General features: G+C 38.4%; 3 protein-coding genes and 1 long non-coding RNA gene across 4 annotated transcripts; all 4 read right to left on the bottom strand.

Moving 5' to 3' along the window:
- On the bottom strand, positions 138 to 1,918 carry LOC107641525 (putative F-box protein At4g22660). The gene is made up of 2 exons (XM_016345012.2): positions 1,687 to 1,918; positions 138 to 1,569 (listed from the first exon to the last, which is right to left on the bottom strand). The coding sequence occupies exon 2, from the start codon at positions 1,527 to 1,529 to the stop codon at positions 297 to 299; it is 1,233 nt and encodes a 410-aa protein (XP_016200498.1). The 5' UTR covers positions 1,530 to 1,569; positions 1,687 to 1,918; the 3' UTR covers positions 138 to 296.
- LOC107642220 lies at positions 8,413 to 10,017 on the bottom strand. Its single transcript, XR_002347614.1, has 3 exons — positions 9,695 to 10,017; positions 9,173 to 9,290; positions 8,413 to 8,922 (listed from the first exon to the last, which is right to left on the bottom strand). It is a non-coding gene; the product is annotated as an uncharacterized LOC107642220 (long non-coding RNA).
- LOC107641524 (deacetoxyvindoline 4-hydroxylase-like) lies at positions 13,844 to 14,455 on the bottom strand. The gene is made up of 2 exons (XM_021124081.1): positions 14,261 to 14,455; positions 13,844 to 14,101 (listed from the first exon to the last, which is right to left on the bottom strand). The coding sequence occupies exons 1-2, from the start codon at positions 14,453 to 14,455 to the stop codon at positions 13,844 to 13,846; spliced, it is 453 nt and encodes a 150-aa protein (XP_020979740.1).
- On the bottom strand, positions 21,893 to 22,885 carry LOC107641523. The gene has a single exon (XM_016345010.1). It carries the CDS (start codon positions 22,883 to 22,885, stop codon positions 21,893 to 21,895), a length of 993 nt encoding a protein of 330 aa, XP_016200496.1.

The raw sequence follows: 26,035 nt of genomic DNA, 5'->3' as shown, positions 1-26,035 counted from the left end.
GAACAATAATTAATTAATTAATATTTAAAAATATAAATTAAAAATATATCATTAAATTATTAAATTAAAGAAATTAGACTATTGTCTACAAATATTGACTAAAAATAATAAATTATACTCACAAACTAGTGCATTAATAATAATTTGGAAACATGTATTCACCATTCAGGGAGAATGGTACGATTGGAATTGGAAGAACTAATATTTAACCATATATAACAAATAGTCTAAACAAATTAAAAGATTTGAAATTTGAAAAGATTAAACTACAATGACAAAAGCTTAAGGAGTATGAATTAGGGTAACAACCAAACAGGAGGGCAAAAGAACTTCACTTCTAACAATACTCTCTGGAAACTTCCATGGTCCAAGTCGAAGATGCCGATATCTTGAGGAACAGGACCGTAAAATGATGATTGCATCGCTGTTTGGTTATCTGTAAACCAAATCTGATTTCCTTTGCTTAGAAAAGGCACAGGAATTTGAACAGAAGAATTAAAGCCAATCACTAGTATATAGTTACCTAAATTATCTAATGTTGACCACTCTTTTCTGTTTCTTTTTAACTCATAGATATCGAATTTGTAAGTTTCAAAATCCCTGCGTATTCTCCTCAAGAAGGGATGGCGAAGATATCTTACCAACATCAATAAGCTTCCATTGGCGCACCCAATAAGACATTTAGGCTCGTGAGGGCCTACGGGAATTTCGGATGGAGGTCTGGTTTCATGGATTCCTCCCTTAAGCCCTGCTCTTATCTTTGTATCAAATTCATATAGCTGCCCGTCATTGTTTATGGCATATATCTTTTCTTGGAAAAATATTACGTCCTCAAACCTCTTATCTCTGGTTGGAAATTCTACCCATCTCATATTGCCAGGCTTGTAAAAGGCCAATCTCTGGTTAGGTCCGAATATCACCACCGCCATAAAATTTTCAATGTCATGCTCAGGAGATGAGTTTATAATAACCTTATAAACTTCGAATCTATGCACGCTATCTCTATCCAGGGTGATCCTAATGTCACGAAAATCCCACAGTGTGTATTCATCCCCATGATTATCAGGCTGGTAATCAATTATATCGGGTAAAGTTGAGACTGGAGGAAGATCCAAACTACGATTTGTAAATGGATTTAACATTTGTATAGTGCCATCAGATATGGATTGGACAATCACCCATCCATGACCAGAACCGCGGATGAACTTGTTGTCCGACTGCATCTCTGGCAGCATGATATGGTAAATATCTTTCTCTTCAAGGACGCAAGTATCAAGAGTTTCATCATCTGCAGCAGCTAATTGCATGAGATGATAAATCTCCTCGTCTTCGTAGGAATGATTCTTGACAGTTTCGTCAGGTAACAATAACCACGGAATTTTGTTTCCATTGGGAATCTTTGCAAGTTTCAAGCTCCACTCTTTGCAAACCAATCGAAGCTGGATGTAATCATCGTAGGCATGGAACCGTTTTGAAATTTCTTTAAACAAATCTTCATTAATGTCTGCCCATCGATTAATCTCGTCCATGTCTCTGACGCAAGCTATGTTGAGTTACAAAGAGTCAGATCTGAAAAAAAAAAGTCAGAATTTGAAAATTCGTAGAAAATAAACGTCAATTCACTCTCACCAACAAATAAAACTACAAACACGAAAAAAGGATTCATAACAATCGTCAGAACCAAACCCTAGAAAAAACTCACTCTGTGCTGCACCGAAGCCGATGCTGATGAAAGTGTTGGTTGAAGAAGCTGTATATATATATAAATATAATATATAAGACTAAGAAGAGGGAGATCAAGAGAGAATGTGAAAGGAATTGATGTTCCACAAAGATTTGAAGTGAAAGCAAGGATAATTAGAGAGGGAAAAGAAGGCGGAAGAGCTTTTGCAATGGGGTTACAATTTATATAGGACGGTGGGTCTTTTAAAAACGACTAATCCATCCCATCCTGAAATTTTCCTTTTATATGAAATTTTGAGAGGATTCTGGTATTTAAATATTGAATTAGGGTTTCGCTTGCTCAAAGATGGATACCTGTTTTGAATGATTTAATTTAAAATTGGGCATCATTATAGTGTCTAAAAGATTATTATAGTGTCTAATTTATTAAATATGGATAAAAATTATAAAATTAACTGTAATCAACTCTTTATTTTATCAACTTTTTTATTTTAGATGATCTAAATTTAAAATTTAAATAAATATAATTTAATAAGGAGTTGACTAAATTAAATTTAAACATTTTATAATTTAAAAGTTTTGAATGATTAACTTTTTTTCTAAGTTGAATAAAAATAATTAACAATTTTAGCAGAGTATAAAGTATGAGACAAATGATATATTTAAATAAATTATAACTCAAATTTACATAATTATAACATTCTCAATCTAGTTACATCTCATTCCTAAACTTAGTCTATGTAAACAAGTGTAATTACCCGTACTATGCACGTGATAAAATCAATGTTCTGAAAACCGAACCGTTCTAGTGACTGGTTTATTGGTTCATAGGTTCAACTGGTTCAACCGTGATTGAATCGAAAAAATCGTTTTATAATAAAATAATAAATAAAATATAAATAAATACACTAAAACATAATTATAGTCTAATATAAACTTTAAAATATCATCCAAATTAAAAGTACTACATAAACTAGAATGTTATAATCTCATTCAAATACAAACTCAAAAATCAAATAACGAAAACAACCAATCAACCATAAAATGCCAACATCCAAGTTTGTCATCAATCATCAAAATCCGCCATAACTTGCAGCAGTTTTGCTTCCTTGATACATCAATTACTTAGACCATAAAAATCAAGTGGTGCAGCATAACATATACTACTACCACCACCACTACTACTTTAATCTAAATCAGCATCAATCATATATAAATATATAATTAGATTTAATTTTTATTGTGCAAATACAACTACTCCTACTCTACCAGCAACAACATATAACTTTTGAGCAAAAAAAAAAAAAAACAAATAAAATAAAAAGTATCTATTATCTCTGAGGTCCTTCTCAAAACCATTTATTATTAGTACTAGAGTCATCAACCAAGCCCCTTTGATCTTATACTCTTCCTTCCCAGTATTGTAAGCAAACCCCCACCACCATCATTATTATCATAATGTAATACATCATGGCTTGTCATTATTAATTAATTGCCTCCAAATCAAGCTTCTTTCTAATACCTCTATATATAAATTAATCTCTCACTTATCTAAACCCTTGTGGTTTGCGAGACTTGTTTGTGAATTTGTCTAACAGAACAACCCATATGTTTTCTTTCTTCTCTTTTTTTCTGTCATGTGAATTTTTTGTTTGTGGAATAAAGTGTGTTAGATATCAAACTTATGATTTATCCATGCCTACATCGTTATAGCTTCATCAAGATTACCACCACTCTTGCAATAAAATTAAAAGCCTTGTTATGAATGCCAAGAATGAAATGAATTGAGTAGGTTTAACATGGCAGGAGTAGGTTTATCATGGCAGGTTTTCATCTTCCACTCAATGAACAATTTATTAAATCAACAACAGCAAAATACAATATAACAATCAAAAGGTCAAGAACAACACCAAAATAATAATTTATCAAATTAACAAGTTAATAAGATCAATTAAAACTGAAAATCAAAATAACAAGAACAATTAAAATTTTAAACTATAGCAATCCAACAAAATAAGAACTAAAAAAGCATACTAATCATGAAAACAACAATCAAATAAAATAATAGCTGAATAATTAATACAAGAAAGAACAAGAAGAAGGAAAAAAAATACCCTAGAATGGAGCAGTTCTAAAATTCTAACAGTACAAGGAGAGGGAGGAGCTTTAAAACGCGACGGAGATGGTTGAACAATGGCGGAACGGTGGCTGAAAGGCGGCGGAACAGAGGCTGAACAGAAAGCTAAGCAACTCGAACAAAGGCAGAACAAGGGTTGGCCAAAAAGGGCAGAACAAGGCTCGACCAGAAAACAGAGGCAGAAGCTTGGCCAAAAAGGAGGCAGACACGCGGCGAACAACGGCGATGTTGCGCCGAAGCTGTAGCAATGCGGACGGCGCCGGTGGTTGGAGGTTGAAGAACGGCGACCAGATGGAGGCTCCTTCGGTGCTTCCTCCAAGCTGCGTTTGAGTTCTCTTCTCTGCGTCCTTCAGTGTGTTCGTTCAGAGGCCAGAGAGAGGGAAGTGAGGGAGTGAGGAGGAGCTCAATGAGAGGAAGGAGGAGAGTGGCTGAGTGAGACTGTGAGAGAGGAGAGGAAAGAGGGTGCTGCGCGTTTTCCGTTTTGGTTAAGGGTTAGGGTTCCTCAAACCAACGGCGCCGTTTTAAGCAAATTTCAGAAAACTGGTCCGGTTTCGGTTTGGTTCGACCGACCGGTTCGACGGTTCAACAGCGATTTCTGAATTCTCCGGTTTTGGTATATGACCGATTCGCTTTTTACATCGGTTCCCGGTTCAGAACATTGGATAAAATTAAAATGATAATTTTAAGTTGTTTTGTTAAAATTAATTTGAATTATAATAATTTGACTAATAAAAAAGTAATGAGTTATGCATTGTTTGTTTTTTTTATTTAGTGTTAATTGTATTAACTCTAAAATAGTTATTAATCAATTTTAGTAATCTATTTTTTTCAATAAATCAGACATATATACTAAATGTGGTCATAAATAATTTAGTAATACCTAAATTTACCAACAAATTGTTATATATGTAAGAACATATCAAAATCAGTTGAAAATGAACAATAAATTATTAGAAAATTCTAATGCAGAAGTTCTCCAATAAATAATAAATAATTTAAACCACTAAGTAACAACTCAACATTATCCTTTGATGCCTGCAAAATATATACCTGAAACAATACTATATCAATGTTAATATACAAAATTATATGATTAACGTAATTATAAAATTGTTTATTAGGAGAATAAATAATACATATTTTTATGATAATTCTAATATTTTCAAGTTATAAATGTACAATAAGAATGCATTACCCATTAGTACCTAGAATTTGTCAATTTTTTAAATTGATAGTAATAAATTTTAATAAATTAATAAATTTAATTAAGAGATTTCATTATTATTACCTTTTTATTATAAGCTCTAAAAAACTTCTCTATATACCACATTCATCGTGTAGTTATCTTCCAAGTGTCCATGATCTTGCAGCAGCACTCGTAGACCATCTTTATTCGTTACTCTTACCTTTATTTTCCAAACTTTTTCATTAAATAATCTACCATAGGTAATACTGTTGATAGAATTGTAGGCCATTAGGTATAAAAAAATAATAAATAGAAAAGAACTATGATATTTTTAATAGAGATACTTGCTACAATTAGATAAAAATCATACCATTATCTTTTATTAACTTTGTGATTAATTCAATTGAGATACTTGCTCAGTATATATATTATCTACATTAATTATGTGCCAACATTTTTAGGAAAGAACTAAAAGAAGAGATATATAAATATATATAATATTGTTGTTCTATAGAAAGCAAATATAAATTGCTACGTTCTTTTTTATTATATTATACAACTTAAAGTTATAGTATCATATTATTATTAATTATAGATACTTGCTATAATTATATCAAATTTAATTATAACTCTAAATAAATCTATATAATTAATGAACCATTATTAGAATAAGTGAGAATTATAGCATGAATTATTGTGGATATAACACCCTAATGCTTTTAAATTGGGTTAAGCCTTATTTGGAATATATTAGTAGTTGATATTCAAAAATCTTGCGAAATTTTTAAAATAATATGAAATCTTTTTATAAAATAATTTACATGTGTAAAAATATTGAATAAATAGTTTTTATTAGAATTGTTACTAGTTGAAAAATAAAGTGAATCTAAAAATACTAAGATAAAAAAACGGGCGTCTTAAACTGGGTTTGTCTAAAATCAGCTCAAGTCTTTTCAGCTTATCTGATGCACCATTCAATTTAAAGCATTAGATTAGATTGATAACAGATCTAATGGTTTATATTTAATTTATAAATAATTTATTAAAATTTATACTAAAAGGTAACAAATCTTTCAATATTTTAAATTTGCCCCAATAATAAAACCCTCGTATCAGCTCATATTGTTCCTAACTTTTTATCTCTATTCAATTTCGGCTCAGCTCCCAGAAGAACTTCCCAAAAAGAAATCATATCAACACCTTCATGGAAGACCATCAATCACCCTGCGGCTTCTTCCTCTCCCATCTTCCACACCAGGTACCCTCCATGTCTCTATTCAATTTCGCGATTTCATCGAAATTCTTGCGATTCTCGTCGCTTTTTTCTCATTCCACCGAAATCTCGTGAATTCGTTTCATCCGCACCAGGTTCAACTCGTTGAGGTCGACACCGCAGTAGTCGTTGAACTCGAGTATCCCAATGTATGCGTAAGGAGATAACAGATCTTGCGCTGATTCATATAGAAAGTGAAGCAGAGAGAGTAACCCTAACAGTGTCCACAATTGTGATAATATCTCCATTTTTGTAATTCTGATAAGCTGATATTTGTGTTTGCTGGTCTGAGATTTGTTGTTCTTGAGGAATGGTGGAGTGGAAAATGGAGTGAGAATTTGTTTGTTTCTTTTCACATTTTTTTTTCTTTTTTTTCCCCTTTGGATTGTAACTTTGGGGGTTCTTATACACTGCATAAAGTGCGAACAGGGTCTGCTAAAGGTTGGTGTTTTGGGTTTGGAATAAAAATAAAAGCAGCATTGAGCATATTGCAGAGAGCCAGAGATAGAGTAGGGTAAAGTTAAAAGCCAACAATAGAATGGCCAATTTTGCATAAAGATATTGTGAGATGAGTGAGGATACAGTAGATATGATATTTTTAGTCATGAATGAATTAGAAAGATAATTGGGTTAGCATTTGTTTTAAAAAATACCATAGAATCTCTTTTTAGGTGGTTTGAGCATGGATGAAGATTGTTATAAAGCCTAATGAAAAAAGAGTAAATTAGATGTAGAACACCCTAAAGTAGCGTTTGTTTTCGGGAGCAGGACACGGAGACATGGACAACACTTGTTTAAAAAGTGTTTGAAAACAGAGACATGGACAGTGGACATATTGTCTCCGAGACAGTTTTTTATAATTTTGTGTCCACTCTTTCACAAAAGACAATGATGGACACGGGATTTGGAAGAGTAGACATGGACAATTTTATAAATTTTGTTTTCCTTTTTTTCCACTATTACCCCTTCTTATTTTTCCTATTGCGTTGTTCAGAGATACTTTTTTCTTCCTGTTCTTCTTCTATCTCTTTCTTTTCCAGGTACTCTCTCCTTTCTGTAGAATTTTTTATTAGGGGTAGATAATTCTTTTCTTTTTATCATTTTACTTCAATACCATTTTAACTTTATATTATATTATTTGATTTGTAATAAAAATAATAACAAAAATAATTAATCTTAAAACTTTTGAAAGATAAATATTAGCAAAAGTAAAATTAATCTTTTAAAATGTTAAAAAATAATTTATAAATTGTAATTGATTTTATATAATTTAAAGAAAAATCCTATTGTCTCCGTTTCAGTGTCATATTCTGTTCTGTCTCTGAAAACAAACGCAGCCTAATTGACAGTGGTGGAAGCAAATTGCAAAAACTATAAACAAAACTATTAAGGAAGACTTAAATTTAGTCACTTCTCTGTACTCTATGCACAGTTTATGATAGATTGATAGTCCTTGATTACATCTTTTGATCCATATAGTTGAAAAAGACTTGATCGTTGTTATTCTATTTTATAATTTAGCAGGTCATATGTATAATTCATTTTTTCGAGTTAACACTGTACTGATATACAGGTATGGCTTGGGATGGCGAGGTGGGAGCTAGTTTGCAACAAAGAAGTTTAAAAAAGAGTAGATGAAACTGCTAGGACAGATTAAACCTAGAAGATGGGAATTGCTTGGGAAGATAGAACCAAGAGAATTGAAATTTCAGTTTCTCAAAAGTCCCTTAATAAGATCAATGTGTAATTTTACAGAAAAGTAATCATCAAAGAAAGTTAATTTATATTTTCTGGATTTACTACCCAAATTGCATGTGAATTATCAGTACCCTTTCCATTAGATCTAAAATTTGTAACTTCTAATGGCTTTATGCGTGAATGATTAAAGTAACAGATGGAAATAATTGATAATCTACCCAACTAAAAATGCAGAAAGAAGAGGATTAAAATTATAAGAAATAAGACTAAAATTAAAATAACTATAAGATGAGGATTAAAACTATAATTGATCACCAATGATAATGTTGCATAGTTTAATTATCAAATTGATTTCTAATTTTTGGTTTTTTGTATTAAATTAGAAGGATTAATATAAGAACTTCAAAAAATTTAGAGACTTTCATGCATAGTTAATTAGTTATAAAAGATTAATGAACATATGGTGGTTCACAAGAAACTTCAAAAAATACTTAGTAACTGTGATTCAGAATATACAAACCATTCAAAGCCCTGATAATTGACTCCTAATTCTACTCAACTTGCATAGTAGAATTTGCTTCCTCTAAGATGCCCTATAGTTCCTTTAACATTTTGCTATGCAGAATCAAAATGAGACAAGCAATGTTTATGCTATAGTTTGAGCAAGTTCACTATGTTAGTGCTGTCACAACTTGCATGGAAAAAATTTCCGGTTTCGTTCCTTGATGGCGAACGAATTTTCATTTATTCTTCTCTTCTTTCCGATTGGCCAAAATATCGATCAGTGTTTAGTGGTTGGTTCCAGGAGTCTGAATCGTGTTTGTTCCAGGAATGTGAATCGCAGAAGTCAGACGTTCTCAACTAATAAAGCTATTTCTGCAAGACTTCTCTCATTCTTCTTCTTTTTCTTACCTATCTTGAAAAGATCCTTAATTTCATCATCCTCTTCACCTTCCTCTGCCTAGAAAATCAACATATTTTGGAATAGATCATATTTTGGTTATAAAAGAGACCGAATAGCTTGAAATGAAAAGAAAGCTTAAGTTACATCCATCACATATTTTGGTTTACAACATGCTACTGGTACCAAAATATTATCCTAATCAGAAGGATATCAAACACAGTGGATCTGCTATTCTGCTTACAGGAGAATCTAGCAGTAAAAAGAAAAAATTCGGGAGAATTAATCACCAACCTGGGGAGCATCACCAAGAGAACGAGGTTCATCACTGCCAATAGTAACCACCAGCTTCCACCCCAGTGTCGTCTATAAAGTTGTCATCATCCACGTTCCTAACACCCTCATGATCATCCTATACAATGAAAACGGAATTTTTAAACAGAATCACAATACTAATTTCTGAATTTGCAAATAGACTAAAACAAATCAAACAGCAGTAACAAATAAAAAATAGAACAAAAAATAAAACTAGAGCATCATGAACAGAATCATAAACACAGAAATTGAAATCAGAATCATAAGAATAAATTCCAAAATTTTTTAACCCTCATAAACAGAATCCAAAAAAATTCAAACAACCAAATAAACAGAACAAAAAAAATAATTTAATAAAATTAATGAAACAAATTCGTATAGAAAACCTAAACAAAAAATAAGTAGAACAAAAAAATAATTGAATGAGTTCAATGAAGCAGATTCATACAATAAGAACATAAAAGAAACGAAAAAAGTGAAATCAATGAAGCAAATTCATACCTAAAGCTGAGGCTCCATTGAAACTCTGGAAGTGGAGGATGAAGGAGGAGACTGGAGCACCACAGCGCTGACGACGACTCGAAGAGAGAAGATAGAACAGAGATAATGAGAATGAACGACGGGGAGAAAGAGCCTAATAGCGACGCCGGGAGATGGGCTGAGACTGGCAGCGAGTGCCGGATTGGACGGCGACGGTGATGGCAGAGACCAGAGAAGAGTGAAGCAGGTGGCAGTGGCTTTGTGGATAGATTGAAAAGTGTGATGAGAAATTAGGGTTTTATTAGATGAATTTTAAAAATATTTGTGGTAGAAGTAAGAAAATAATAATTATTATTAAACCCCATTGCAAATTATATTTTGTGGATATTAGAACTCAAAAGACTTGAGCTTACTAAAGACAGACCCTCCTAAACTATAAAGATACAAACAATGACAAATTTTACTTATGTCAAATAATCATGAAAAAAGAAACATCATAATCACAATTGCAATTATTTAATAAGAATAAAATAAGACACATAGAAAATTCTAATTCTCTTAATTTGTTTAAATATAACTGAAACAGTCGCCTATTCTTCCTTCTTAAGGTAAACGCTTAATGTTTTATATCTACGTCCTTGATAGCTCGCTCCTAATAGTGTGCTTGTCTTTTCACCTCAACTAAGCAGTGTATTACTTTGTGCTGCATCGTTCCTGAAGATGGTACGGAGAGAGGGGTGAGAAACAAAAGTTTCTCAATAGTTTATCTATATGGTATCATCATATCCATCCCTAGCCACTCCGAGTTTTAACATAAAAATAGTGATGATGCAATGTTTAATTATTATTTCTAAAAATCTTTGTTAGTCGAAGTGGTGTGATTTTTAGATGCTTCTTATTTACTTATGTTATGACATGTGTGACACAAAATGCCTATAGCATTAGAACATATTGAATGCAAACTCATAAATTTTGATTTGATGTGTTCATAGGCCGTAAAGCAAGGCAAAATAAATAATAAATAAGAGAAGAATACTAACATTGGCATAAATAAATCAGAAGATAAAGAGCCATATAATCAACGAACCATTATTAGGACAGGTGACAATTATAGCATGAATGATTGTAAATACAACTATCTATTAATAAAATTGTGGATAGAATTAATTATTGAGGAATGGATCCTCTTAATTGTTCAAAAAAATTGAGAGTGTAAAGTGTGATATCTAACCCTTCATTGATCTCTCTCTCATATTTATTTTTGGTCTCACTTATAAAATTAATGATGAGATATCACACTTTACTTCCTCAATTATTAAAAAAAATTGAGAGGATCCATTTTCTAATTATTATAGATACAACTATCTACTAATAAAATTATTGTACATGAATGAGAATTATTAGAACTATATCAATTAATATAATTAGAATGAATAAAAATATTGATAATTGATAATTAGTTTAATAATGCATTGAATATTGATTTGATATAATTATAATAAATAGGAAAAATTCCACTCTTCTCTTCTGCGAGATGCTAAAATAACACTCCCCTCCCCTCTAAATTTGCAGGTGTTTGGTTCTGCTGCTGTTATTTTTTACTCTTATAGTATATTATTAATAATTAAAAATTCTAAAAAATAAATATCATTAGCATTTAAAGTAATTAGCTTAGAGATAGAAATTTAAGAGTTTTTCATTAAGAACAAGAATTTGTATTATTTTTTTATTATTTTATATTTTGGTCTTTTTTATTTTTATTGTACTATTTTTTACTGTAATATATTTCTCACAAGTTATGATTTTAACTTTTAATTTTTTCTAAATCTTTGGTTAACATTTAATTTACAGTAGTTAATTTAGCAATTAAAATTTAAAAATTCACCAATTGTCTAACAAAAATTTGCATCATTTTTTTTTATTACTTCATACATTATTTTTAGTCTTTTTCATATTCATTATACCACTTTTTACTATAAGGTGTTCTCTCAAGTTATAACTTTAATTTCTAGTTATTTTTAAATTCTTAGTTAGCACTTACAATAATTAGCTTAACAATAAAAACCTAAGAGTTCATCAATTGATTAACAAGGGTTTGTTTCATTCTTATATTACTTTGCATAGCAACTTATTAAGATATAAATATACATAGGTAACCTTTTATATTTACCAAGGTATATAATTTAATATATTAAGAAGCATTTTTCAAAAATATTTATTATGACACAATTGTATAATTTTATATTTAATTCTTTTATTATGAGAACTATGCATTATTTTTTCAGTGATATCTGATCATGAAGAGAAATTAATTTAACATTTTGCTACATTACGATTTACGAGAACTGTAATTATTTAATTCTTTCACTAGCGTCAATTTCAAATTCCATTTCAAATATACATTTTCATTCTCTCTCATTTTTTGAGTGATGTCTGATCATGAATCTGAAGAGCGATTTGTTTGTGTCAACTGCAGAAACCAAAAATTCGCCACCAAAGATGCTTTGGAGCAATACTCTGCCCATAAGCACTCCACGTTCATGTATTATCTAAGAGTTTTTATATAAGTTTATTACTATTATCTAATCAAGCTTTCTTATCATTTGCCTCCTGTAATAGGTGACGGATATCTAAGGTTGTCAATTGCATGAAAGATATAATAGATATCTATAGGAGCACAAAATTGGAGTAATTGGTAAATTTTTAATTGCTTTTCTTACTATATTAATATTACCCCATTTTTTTTTGGTGACTGAAATAAATTAAACAAAAAGAAAAACAAAAGAAACAAAACAAGGAACTGCTTAAATAGAGGGACAGTCCCGTTTAAGACTACTCTTAAACTCCTCCCAAGGTGAAAGAAGCTCCACATGCGAAAGTTGTAACTTCATCGCCATCTTTGCCATAGTATCTGCCACCGTGTTTGCATCTCTCATAATCAAACGAAAGTCAACACGCCAATTCCAATGCATGATATCTCTTATTTTGAGCACCAGTGGATCAATAAACCCAAAACCATCTTGAGTAACAAGATTAAATGCTTCCACACAATCCGTCTCACAAATAACATCTCGTTGACCCACATCCCAAGCTAAGAGATATCCTCTCCAAATAGCAAACAATTCTCCTTGAAGAATACTATTACTCTCAATCATTCCCAAACACCCCCTTTGCCAGCTCCCATTACAATCTCTAATAACACAAGCAAAACCAACACTATCACCCGAACCAAAAATATTACCCCATTTGGTTGCATGTCATTATTTTCATGTGTGTTTTCTTCTAGATATTAGGTATTAGCTTCCTAATTACAGCACGCACAAAAATGAGGTGACTTTCAAATTAACATTTTCTTTTCCTTCTTTTTGTTTTTAGGTAATTTGCACAAAAACTAATTATTGTTTTGCATTAGTGGTCCATTATCCATTTTTTAGTGAAAACTCAGATTATGTTAGTTTCATATAAAGTTGATAGTTGAGAGTAGTTAAATAATTTAAAAAATTTGATTAAATTGTTATTTAACAGCTCTCAATTATCAAATTTACATAAAACTATCTGCATCTGAATTTTCATTATCCAAAAAAAAGGATAATAGACTGCTAAAACTCTGACAGAGAAATGATTAATATTTTTTTTGAACAAGTGACATTATTAAAATAGAAATGATATTATTATAATGCAAATTCATACAAAATATAATGAAAAAAAAACATGTAATTTTAAAGAAAAAAACCCAAAATAATCCCTGACAATTACCTCAAAAGACAACGAGGTCCTTGAAAAAAAATACCAACCCAGCCACTGATTAGCCCCTGTGCCAAAAAATTTGGCACAAGAGTTAATCAGTCCCAAAAAAAAAATATTAGGGGCCGGATTTGGTGTTTTTTTTTTTCTTGGGAGCCTCGTTGTCCTTTCGAGTTAATTGTCTTTTTAAGATTTGAGAGGTTTAATATCTCAGTTCATGGGACTTATGATGGTACAACCCCTTATTTGATATTTTGCATAAATGACTCGCATAATCTACTTTAACATACACCAAATGAATTTTATTTAGATACAAAACATGAGAGTATCTATAACAGCAAATGTTGAATCTCTCACTTTAGAATTCCTCGAGAAAGTTTGTAATTAATATACTTTCATACAGGAATATCTTTAATTCTTGATGCTTCATATCCTGAAGTGTTCTAGTGGAGAGACATCGTCATCTAGCTTTTTGGTATACGCCAGTTTAATCAAGCCCAGCATTTTTATTTCCTTATAAATTGGAGGACTCTCTTCTGTGACTAACTCTTTTATTGGTCCATACATTCTTGGACATTCATCCTGAACATATTTTCTCAGAGAGCACGAAGTCGAAACTTGTGGACCTACTTTCTGAGCAAAAACTCTCTGCTTGGCGCTCATAAACTTGTCATTTGTGATTAACTGTAGTAAGTGCTAAGACATTAATAGGTCAATTGAACAACTTAAATGTTTGTTTAATTTTGTGGAAGATTATATACAGGGATATATGGTAACTTCGTAATACACAATTAAATATACAATATAAATAACTACCAAAAACATTGATGAATTTATAATCACCTGCATCATATCACCAACATTAATGATGAAAGCACCAGGAATAGGTGCAACATCAATCCACTGGTTTTCATAAAAGACTTGACGTCTACCAACTTGGTCTTGTAGAAGAACAGTTACAACACCCACATCTGTATGAGCACTTAACCCCCAAGTAAGTTCAGGCTCAGGGCAAGGAGGGTAATAATGTCCAAGCATGAAAATCTCTTCAGCACAATCTATGTCCTTAAGGTAACTGCTTTCTAGGCCTAATGCCTCCCAAAGCAATTCTAATTTCTAACGGAGTCAGTGCCAGTTTCTTGACATGATCTAAATTGTTACGTCTCTGCAAACATATCAAATCAAATTATCTAACAGTTCTCAATTATCAACTTTATACGATGACAAAATACATGTGAGTCTCTATCAAATTGTTCGTTACCTGGGGTCCTCGGGTCGTTGGTAGGTGATGGGTAGGAGAGAGGGAGATCCCGAGCCAACGTGGAGCGAGGGCCAGTGGCTGGCTGGCGGCGACGGAGCGAAAGGAAAAAGGGGGGTGGCCACATGCAAAGACACACCGACGGTCTTGTCAGTGTCCGTACGATATGTTGGCCAGATTAGGTAAAGTGACACATACCTTGGGGGGAGTGCTGACTTCCCCCTTATATACGTGGTGCTGGGTGTGCCTATGAAGTGACCTAGCCCATTGTCCAGGGAGCTCCTACGAGCTGCCCTTGCCTACGTGGCCGGGTTTAGCCGTACCAATTTCGGGGCAGGGTCTTCGAGTGTCGCCCCGAGTTACCGACCCGACAGATCGGGCACCTGGGGCAGTCCGTTGGGTTGTTCTTATTGATATGGGGAGGTCTGTTCCTGGGTCGGGTGGTACCCCAACCCGTCGGCGGGTTAGACTGGGCCCTTAAGGGTCCGTAACAGTACCCCCAACGCGCTTGTCTTGAGCTTTTGTGCTCAAGGTCGGGCGCGTTTGCTCCACTCGCCGAGATGGGATGTGTTCGTCTGCTCGAGAGCTCGTTGAGGGTGTTTCGTTTTTCGCGCACGTGGTTATCTCGCTTCTGACGCCGCCTCCTTGGCTTCTGGGCGGGGCATTAAATGTCCATCATTTCAAACGTTTCAAAATTCGTGTGAAATGGCAATTGTGCCCCTAGCTTTTTGGCGCCTTTCCTCGGCGGTTACGTTTTTACCCTATTTTATCTCGCAACCCCCTTTCATTTCTTTATTCTACTCTCCTCCTTCTACATCTTGCTTTCTTGCGTCCCTGCTGCTCCTACTCTCCGTATTTGCCCTGGTGCTTCCTCTTCTTCCCCAGATATTTCTTGCACTTGCTGGTATGTTGTCTTTACTATTTTTTTTTTACTTTCATTTTTTGGTTTTTGCATGTTCCTTTCTAGGCATTCTTCTGGGTTTCTGCTGCCTTCTTTCTTCTTTAGAGGGGGCGTCACTGGGTTTTTGTTTATACTCTGCTTGAGTTTGTGCCCCCGCTGTAGGTATGGCTGAGCGCCTCGTTCTCCCGAACCAGGTTCAGCGACCGCTAGCCGACTTCGTTGATCACTATGCTTGGGTTTCTTCCGACGTGAGGGACACTGCTTCTAAGGTCACGAAAGAGGGCCTTCAGGGCTTGCGCCAGGCTGTGCTTTTGTGTGGTGGTGGCCCAAAGGAAGCTTTCTACCAAGTTTATGTTCCTGCAAATCGGGAACGCGTTTGCCAGAAGAATCTGGCGGCGCCGCGAGTTATTGATTGGCTATGGGTTTATGAACCCATGTTCATGACCTTGGGGGTTTGTTTGCCTTTTCCCCCCTTTGTCATGGGGTTGCTGAATCATTGTGACGTCGCTCCATTGCAACTACATCCGAATAGTTGGACTGTCATCCGCTGTTTCGAGATGGTTTGCGAATATCTGGAGCTGCCGACTTCTGTGAATGTCTTCCTCTACCTTTTTCTTACCAACCCTTCTCGTCAGAAGGCAAAAAAGGGGTATATGTCTTTTAGGGCCCAACAAGGTTGTAGGATCCTTGGCCTCTTCAAAGATTCTTATCATGGTTTTAAGTCGACCTTCTTCAAGGCTAGGCCCATCGAGGGTCATCAGCGCTTCTGGTTAACCCTTGCGGGGGATATGCGGATCCCGACTTATTGGAGTTTCGGAGCGGGATCCGATTATCTGATTAAAATTTCTTATGATGGGTTGAGTTCGGAGGATCATAACATCGCTGACATCATGTTGGCAATTTTTGGGGAGAAAAACCTTAATCCCCGTATGCTTATGGGAGACCATGAGGCCGGCCGGTCGTATGTCGGTGAGTTTCTATTTTTTGCATTTTTAACGCTTTGTTCTTCTATTACTTATACTTTGTGTGGTTTTTTTTGTAGTTTCTATGGCTGGCGGAAGGAAGACCTTGGCTGACCTGATGAACCTTATCCAAGGGGATGGTGAGGGTGGCGAGGACTCCTCGGCGACCCCTACAACGAGTCAGGACCAAAGGGATCCCGGAGAGGCCAGTGGTCGGGTTGACGGTACTGACCAAAGTCAGCCGAAAGAAGTTGAGGTCCCACCCGAGGGTACTTCGGGAGGTCCGCGTGTGGGAGCGAGAGCTTCTTTCAAGGAGGACCTGGGGTTTGAAGATGATGACTTGCAGGTTGCTGATAATCCCAAGAAGAGGAAACGGAATTCCAGAAAAGTGCTCTCGATTATGGAGAAGAACTTCGATGTTGGGGTTTTATTGAATCTCAACTGCTCCCTGGCACCGAAGAGTTTTTTCATGAAGCCGACCTTTCTGGGCAGGCAAGGTGGATCTATCGCAGCCTTCTTCGGGCAGCTGCCATTGCCAAGAAGGTGGAGCCTGTCTTGGGAAATTATCACGCTATGGAGGTGAAGCTTCAGAACTCCCAAAAAGATTTGACGGATTCGAGGTTCCGGGAGGAGTCTCTGAAGACAAAGCTGTCCGAGCTAGAGAAGAAGGCTGAGGAGGATGCAAAAGAGATCAACAGGCTGGTGGATCGGGACATGGCTTTGATGAAAGATCTGAATACCTCCCGTAGTGAGACAGCCGCTGCCAAGAAGAAGGTTGAGGAATTGGAGGAGAAGCTAAAGTTGGCAGAGAGCTCAGCGGAGGCTGCTACTCGGGAGGTGGCCGCCTTGAAAAAGAAGAACAAAGAGCTCGCTTAAGGGGCTCGTGAGGCCGTTAAGCTGACTGAGGAGGGGATTAAACTTCAAGTGGCCGTGCTGGCTCCCGACCTCGACCTTTCTCAAGTTGGTGCAATGAAAACAGTGGAGGGCGGGAGGATTGTTGACCTCTTTAAGCATTAGATGAATATTTTCCTTGTTTCATGTTCTTTTGGTTTATCTTGTAACTTGCTTTTTATTTTGGGGCCTATTACGAGGCGCCCTTTGGTTGTACCGGATACTTTGTCTTTATTTTGTACTTGTCGTTTTGGTTATTGCTTGTTCTACCCGGGCCGTCGTGGCTTTGCTTTTACTGTTTGCTTGCTCGGGTCGTCGCGGTCTTTTGGTTTACCGTTATCGTGGTATTTATTTGTTGTTGCTTATCTGCGTCGATTTGTTTTCTTTTTGGTCCCTTATGGTACCCGGGGTGATCAGTCCCGGGTTTCCGTTAGGTCGACCGCTCGCCTTTTTGTCTTCCTTGTAATTCCGATTTGAGACTTGTAAAAAAGTAAACTTACCACATTGTTAGGGTTCTGAGACAAGGAGATGATGTAATGCGTAACTAAGTGAAAGATAATTGAAAGATAATAGATGAAAATGATATGATTGAGAGACACATAAAAGGAGAGGAAATTAGAACATAGGCGGGATGGGGTTTCCAGGTCATGAGGTTGCCCCTTCTTACGAGTAGAACCTCCTGAGGTTTGTCATATTCCATGTCCTCGGCACCTCGTTACCGTCCAATTTTTCTAGCTTGTAGCCCCCTTTCCCGAGGACTTCTCTTACTCTGTAAGGTCCTTTCCAGTTTGCGGCTAGCTTGCCTTCCCCTAGGGTTGGTGGTCCTATGTCGTTACGTCGTAAGACCAGGTCGCCTTCTCCTAAGCTTCTCTTCAACACCTTGCCATTGTACCTTAGGGATATTCTTTGCTTTATTGCTGCTTCGGCTAGGTGTGCCATTTGCCTTGTCTCGTCAGCCAGGTCCTTTTCGATCGCCTCGCTTCCTGTTCCGAGGAGTAACCTTGGGCTTGGTTCCCCAACTTCGACTGGGATGACCGCGTCGACCCCGTATGTGAGTCGGAAAGGGGTTTCGCCGGTAGATGATTGGGGGGTGGTTCTGTACGACCACAAGACTGAGGCTAGCTCGTCTGCCCATGAGCCTTTCTTCCCTTCAAGTTGCTTCTTTAGCCCCTTTAGGATGACTTTGTTGGCTGCTTCAACCTGGCCGTTGGTTTGGGGATGCTCGACTGATGAGAACTTCTGCTTGATTCTTAGTCCTTCTAGGAATCCTTTGAACTTCTTGTCAGTGAATTGTGTTCTGTTGTCCGATATGACGGTCTCCGGGATCCCGAATCTGGTGATCACTTGTCTCCACATGAACTTTTGGCAGTTTGCTGCGGATATGCTGGCCAGTGGTTCTACTTCCACCCATTTGGTGTAGTAATCTACGGCCACTATTAAGTACTTCACTTGCCCAGGTCCTGGTGGGAATGGTCCTAAGATGTCGACTCCCCATTGGGCAAAAAGTCGAGGGGCCATCATTAGACTGAGCTCCTCGAGAGGTGCTTTGTGGGAAGTTGGCATTTTCATGGCATTTTTGCATTTTTTTACGAACTCCTGGGCGTCCGACATTATTGTAGGCCAGTAGTATCCTGCCCGGATGATCTTCCTTGCTAAAGATCTCCCCCCAATGTGGTGACCACAGCATCTTTCGTGGACTTCTCTCAAGACATAGTCTGTCTGGTCGGGGTGTAGGCACTTGAGTAGGGGATGGTGGAGCCCTCGTTTGTACAACTGCCCTTGTATGATTGTATATTTGGGGGCTTTCCTCTTAATAGCTTGTGCTTCCTTCTCATCTAGGGGTGTCTCCGCATGCTCCAGATATCGGGAGATGAGGTCTATCCATGAGGGTGGATTTGGTACCTGGGTTGCGCACATGACGATCGCAGGTTTCGTCGCCAGCCCTAGGATTAGGGATCTGTTCCCTGTCCCGGGTTTGGTGCTCGCGAGCTTGGAAAGGAGGTCAGCTCAGGCGTTTTTTTCCCTTGGGACGTGCTGGATTGTGACTTCCTCGAAGTTTTTGCATAGTTATTTTACTTTTTCCAAGTATTTTTGTAGCAGCGGGTCCCTGGCTTGGTAGTTGCCGTTTACTTGGGAGATGACGACCTGGGAGTCGCTACTGACTTCAACTTTTGATGCTCCGACTTCTTTGGCTAGAATTAATCCCCCGATCAGTGCTTCGTATTCGGCCTGGTTATTGGAGACCGAAAACTCGAACTTGATGGATTGCTCGTAGGCTACTCCTGCCGAGTTTTCGAGGATGATCCCGGCGCCTCCGAACGTTTGGTTGGATGCTCTGTCAACGTGGAGTTTCCACCGTGTGTTCGGTGTGTCGGGAGTTTCCCCTGTGACTTCTACAAGGAAGTATGTCATGGCTTGGGCTTTGATTGCCTGTCTTGGCTCGTATTGCAAATCATATTGGGACAACTCTGCTGCCCATGCCATCATTCTCCCCACTAGGTCGGTTTTTGAAGGACTTGTCAGATGGCTTGGTCGGTCCTCAGGACGACTGTGTGCCCTTGGAAGTATTATTTTAGCCTTCTAGATGAGATCAATAGGGCGTAGGCTAGCTTTTCCAATTTGGTGTACTTCATCTCTGCCCCTTGAAGTATTTTGCTGATGAAGTATATTGGCCGCTGGGTCTTGTCCTCCTCTCGAACTAGGACTACCGCATCGCTTGTGCTGTCACGGCTAGGTATAAGTATAAGGGTTCGCCTTCTCTAGATTTGTTGAGTACGGGAGGTTCCGAGAGTATCCTCTTGAAATGGCTGAATGCTTCTTCACATTTCGGGGTCCACTCGAAGGCGATCCCTTTTTTCATTAGGTTGAAGAATGGGATGGCCCTTCAGCTGAGGCTCCGAGGAACCGAGACAGGGCCGTGAGCTTCCCGGTGAGTTGCTGCACATCTTTGATGCATCCAGGGCTCGCCATTTTGAGGACGGCTTCGCACTTGTCCGGGTTGGCTTCTACCCCTCTTTGTGTGATCATGAACCCTAGGAATTTCCCTGTTTCCATGGCGAATGTGCATTTAAGCGGGTTAAGCCTCATGTTGAATTTTCTTAGTGCTTTGAAAACAGCCAGGAGGTCGTCTATTAAGTTGCTCGGCTCTGCTGTTTTTACCAGGATGTCATCGACATACACTTCTACCGTTTTGCCGATGAGGTCATGGAAGACTCTGCTCATCAGCCTTTGGTAGGTAGCCCCTGCATTCTTCAGCCCGAACGACATTACCTTGTAGTAGTAGGTGCCCCCTGGTGTTATGAATGCTGTTTTGTCTTCGTCGGGTCGGTGCATCGGAATTTGGTTGTAGCCGGAATAGGCATCCATGAAACTGAGGAAACGATACCCCGCTGTCGAGTCTACTAGGGTGTTGATGTTGGGGAGGGGAAAGGAGTCTTTCGGGCATGCCTTGTTTAGGTCGGAATAATCAACGCACATTCTCCATTTTCCACTGGCTTTCTTGACCAGGACGACATTGGACAGCCATGTGGAATATTCGAGCTCCTTGATGAACACTGCTTTTAGCAGTCCTACTGTTTGCTTGGCGACTTCTTCGGCTCTTTCTTGTGACATCTTCCTTCGTTGCTGGGCTACCAGTTTGGCTTCGGGCTTTATGGCTAGCCGGTGAAACATGACCTCGGGATCTAATTCGGGCATGTCGGATGGGGTCCATGCGAAGAGGTTGCTGTTTGCCCTTACGATCTCTATGAGGGGCCCTTAAGCTCATGGGGTAGGTTCCTATTTATGAAGGTGAATTGATCTACCGACTTCCATATTTGAAACTTTTCCATGTCCCCTTCTGGTTCGGGTCTTGGTTTGTCCTCCATCCTGACGTCTAGATCTGCTAGGAACACGCCGACTGCCTTCTTAGATTCTTTTCTTAAGGAGAGACTAGCGCTATCGCAAGTGACTGCCGTCTCTAGGTCTCCCCTTATGGAACCGACTGTTTCCTTGTCCGTTATGAACTTCATTGTTAGGAACTTGGTGCATATTATAGCTGAGAATTTGTTGATAATTTTCCTTCCTAGGATGATGTCATAAGAAGTGGAGTCTCTAAGGACCACAAAGTCTGCCATAACCGATTTCATGGTGTCACCAGTTCCTAAGCTGATTGGGAGAGAGATCGTTCCATCGGATTTGATGTAGTTGTCGCCTAATCCCATGACTCCATGTTAGTGGTTTTTGAGGTCGGATTCCCTGAGCCCCATGGCGTCGAATACGTTTCTAAATAAGATATTAGAGTCGGCTCCCGTGTCGACGAGGATGCGCCTAACCAGCCCTGCCCCGACCATTGCTGTAACTACCATGGGGGTTCTCAGGGAGGTCGTTGAATCATTTATCTTCTGGGCCAAAAGATATTGTGGGGTGCCTTTTGCTGGTGATGGGGCCATCTGTCGAGATGGAGAGTACCCGGGTGTCCCTTCTCACTGCCGACTTGGATTTGGGGGGCTGTCTCGCCCGACCACAATGTTGACCACGAACGTTGGGGGGTTACTGGCGTCCCCTGGGGGTTCTTGCCTTGGCTTGACAGTTCGGCACCGATCTTCCTCGGAGCGCTCCCTTTCCCGCCTCCTCGGCTCCCTGATGAGCCAGGAGAATTCGCTCAGTTTTCCCTCTCTGATGGCCTGTTCCAAGGCATCCTTGAGGTCGAAGCAGTCTTGTGTTTTGTGACCAAACCCCTTGTGGTAATCGCAGTAAAGGTTCTTGTTGTCTCCCGTTCTCTCTTTCAGGGGTCTTGGTCTGGATAGGATTTCTTTGTCTGCAATTTGTTGGTAGACTTCTACTATAGGCGCCGTGAGTGGCGTGTAGTTCGTGAATCTTCCTACCCTTGGTTGCTTGGGCGACTTATTTAGGGTGCCGTCCCTGGGAGCTTCTTTGTACCTGTCGACCTGAGATGTCTTCCGGGCTTGCGGGTTAGGGGGCTGCCGTTTATTGGCTGCTACAACCTGGCTAACCTCTTCATCATTGATGTATTCTTTGGCTATGTTTTGGATTTCCTGCATGGTCCATACAGGCTTGGTTGTGAGGTGTTTCCTAAAGTCTTCATTCGGCAGGCCATTTGTTAGGCATAAGCTAGCGACTGAGTCCGTGAGGCCGTCGATCTCCAGACATTCGTCGTTAAACCTATCTAGGAACTTTCTGGTCGGCTCCCCGGGTTTTTGGGTGACTCCCAACAAGTTGATTGGGTGCTTTGCCTTGGCTATGCGTGTCGTGAACCGGGCTAGGAAATTCTGGGATATGTCTGCGAAAGTTGTGATGGACCCTTGTGGGAGGGTGTTGAACCACCAGATCGCCGGGCCGGCTAGCGTCACGTGGAACGCCCGGCATCTAACCGAGTTGTCTACCCCTTCCAGGTTCATTCTTGCTTCAAAGGTTGTGACGTGCTCCTGGGGGTCCTTGGTCTCATCATACCTCATGTCCGTTGGCTTGTCAAAGTTTCTCGGGAGCCGGACCTTGAGGATTGAGGGGTGGAAAGGGGTTGGTCCCATGATGACGGGGTCTTGATGTTTTCTGGTCTCCTCTTTCTGGGTCCCCCAGCGGCTTTCGGACTTGCTTCGAGCCGGTCTGGAGGTTGCGGGACCGGCCTGCGCCACCGTGTGAATGGCTGGCATTTTCGTGGGACTGGCCCCTCGTCGCCAGCTCCCGCTCAAGGTTCTGCACTCTATGCCTGAGCTCTTGCATGATCTTGGCGCTGTCGGCTCCTGTCCCCCCGAAGGGGCGCCTTTCGGTGGTCCTGGTGTACATTTGTGGGTTGGGTTGGATGGAGGGTCTCGAGTGTTCGGCAGCGCGTGCCGTCGAACTCGCCCTGCTCAAACGGGCCCCACCTCTTTCGCGGAGCTCCTCTGAAGTGATGGGTCGCTCTATGCCTGTGCCGGGGTCCCCACAGACGACGCCAATGTTCGTTACCTGGGGTCCTCGGGTCGTCGGTAGGTGATGGGTAGGAGAGAGGGGGATCCCGAGCCAACGTAGAGCGAGGGCCAATGGCGGGCTGGCGACGACGGAGCGAAAGGAAAAACGGGGGTGGCCACCTGCAAAGACACTCCGATGGTCTTGTCAGTGTCCGTACGATATGTTAGCCAGATTAGGTAAAGTGATGCATACCTTGGGGGGAGTACTGACTTCCCCCTTATATACGTGGTGCTGGGTGGGCCTATGAAGTGACCTAGTCCATTGTCTAGGGAGCTCCTGCGAGCTGCCCTTGCCTACGTGGTCTGGTTTAGCCGTACCGATTTCGGGGCCGGGTCTTCGGGTGTCGCCCCGAGTTACCGACCCGACAGATCGGGCACCTGGGGCAGTCCGTTGGGTTGTTCTTATTGATATGGGGAGGTCTGTTCCTAGGTCAGGTGGTGCCCCAACCCGTCGGCGGGTTGGACTGGCCCTTGAGGGTCCGTAACACAAATCAACAACCAGGCTAGAGTTCTAGTCTTTCTCCATATACCTGCAAATGGAAGGGAGCTGGTGAGGGTCAAGGGGCCTGGTGCCTATAGACAAGAGAGGGTGTCCCTTTATAAAACTTATTTTTTATGAATATAATACTAAATTTTTTTTTATAAATAATTTTGTTAATATTTTGAATATTTGTATATGAATTTTTTTTAAAGTAATATATAATGGTTAATGTGTGAAATCAAATGATATGAAGTATTATGTAATGCATATCACATCAATTTCGTTTTTTTATGAATAGTTTCATATGATTATTAAGTTTTTTTATAAAAAAAATTGTCTTACTATATTTTTATTAATTCTATTTATTATATATATATCGGGTGGGTAGGGACAGCTATTACCTAAATCCAATCCCGCCCCACACGACCCGTCCCGATAAAAACCCATCCCGCAATTACCCGCCGCCGAGCGGATTGGGGCGAGATGGGTACCCGCGGGTTCGAATGGTATTGCCATCCCTACAAAAAGACAAGTATAAGCCGTGAGCATTGCTAATTCCAATCCAAGTCCAGGAGAGACGCTTCAATTGCAAGCAAACATCCAAAGCAATAAATCAAAGTCAAAGATATGTTGTGCTAAAAGCGTCATAATAATTTGCAAACATGTATTCAGCATACAGGGAGAACTAACATTTGAAGGATATGTAATAAATAGTCTAAACAAATTAAAAGACTTGAAATTTGAAAAGATTAAAGTACAAGGACAAAAGCTTAAGGAGTATGAATTAGGATAACAACCAAACAGGAGGACAAAAGAACTTCACATCTAACAAAACTCTCTGGAAATTTCCATGGTCCAAGTCGAAGATGCCGATATCTTGGGCAACAGGATCGTAAAATGATGATTGCAACTCCATTTGGTTATTTGTAAACCAAATCTGATTTCCTTTGCTTAGAAAAGGCACAGAAATTTGAATAGATGAATTATATCCAATCACTAGTATATAGTCACCTAAATTATCTAATGTTGACCATTCTTTCCCGTTTCTTTTTAACTCATGGATATCGAATTTGGAAGTCCCTAATTCCTTCCCCAAGGGAAGGTCAACATATCTTGTCAACATCAATAAACTTCCATTGGTGCACCCAATAAGATATTTAAGCCTGAGAGGGCCTACGGGAATTTCAGATGGAGGTCTGGTTTCATGGATTCCTCCCTTAAGCCCTGCTCTTGTGTTTGTATCAAATTCATATAGCTGCCCGTCATTGTTTATGGCATATAGCTTTTCTTGGAAAAATATTACGTCATTAAACTCCTTATCTCTGGTTGGAAATTCTACCCATCTCATATTGCCAGGCTTGTAAAAGGCCAATCGCTGGTTAGGTCCGAATATCACCACCGCCATAAAATTTTCAATGTCATGCTCAGGAGATGAGTTTATAATAACCTTTTCAACTTGGAATCTATGTGTTTTATCTCTATCCATGGTGATCCTAATGTCACGAAAATCCCACATTGTGTATTCATCCCCATGATTATCAGGCTGGTAATCAATTATAGTGGGTAAAAAATTTGTATAATTATAACATTCTCAATTTAATTACATCTCATTTTTAAACTTAGTCTATGTAAATTGTTATACCCAGCAAATTTTGAACATTATCATTTAAAATCCTATAGGCAATAGCAGATTAAGTGTGAATCTTTCAAAGCATAAAACCTCTGAACTCGTAGCGGATTACTTAAAATCATATACCATACAACCATATTTCTATCCTCCTAACATAATTGATGAGCTTACCTGCATCATATCACCCACATTGATGATCAAAGAACCAGGGACAGGTGTGATATCGATCCACTGGTTTTTATGAAAGATTTGAAGGCCACCAATCTTTAATGTGTGTCTGCATTACGGTTTGCAAATGAAAGTTTGTGTAAAATTAATTTTGATCAAGAGTAAGTTAATATTGACATGATTTATATTTGGTTATTTTTATTTCAAATGAATTATAATAAACTAAATATTGTTTGGATTACATTGTTTAAAATCACTTTTAGATGAAAAATTAAAGAAAAGAACATGAATTTAAATAATTATTTTATATTATCTTATAATTTTATTTTAAATATTTAAATAAATTTTAATATTCTTTTTTTAGTATTTTCATTATTTT

This window comes from Arachis ipaensis, chromosome B05 (genome assembly GCF_000816755.2).
Source record: "Arachis ipaensis cultivar K30076 chromosome B05, Araip1.1, whole genome shotgun sequence".
In the NCBI taxonomy this organism is placed as follows: domain Eukaryota; kingdom Viridiplantae; phylum Streptophyta; class Magnoliopsida; order Fabales; family Fabaceae; genus Arachis; species Arachis ipaensis.
The sequence above is the reverse complement of the archived record's forward strand: the minus strand, read 5'-3'. Positions and strand labels throughout refer to the sequence as shown.

Bases quoted from the DNA above. Each gene is read 5' to 3' on its own strand.
- LOC107641525 (XM_016345012.2), bottom strand. From the start codon at position 1,529: ATGGACGAGATTAATCGATGGGCAGACATTAATGAAGATTTGTTTAAA.
- LOC107641524 (XM_021124081.1), bottom strand. From the start codon at position 14,455: ATGCTTGGACATTATTACCCTCCTTGCCCTGAGCCTGAACTTACTTGG. The intron at 14,102-14,260 runs GTGATTATAAAT...CACTTACTACAG, and splicing joins ATGTTGGTGATATGATGCAG to TTAATCACAAATGACAAGTT.
- LOC107641523 (XM_016345010.1), bottom strand. From the start codon at position 22,885: ATGAGGTATGATGAGACCAAGGACCCCCAGGAGCACGTCACAACCTTT.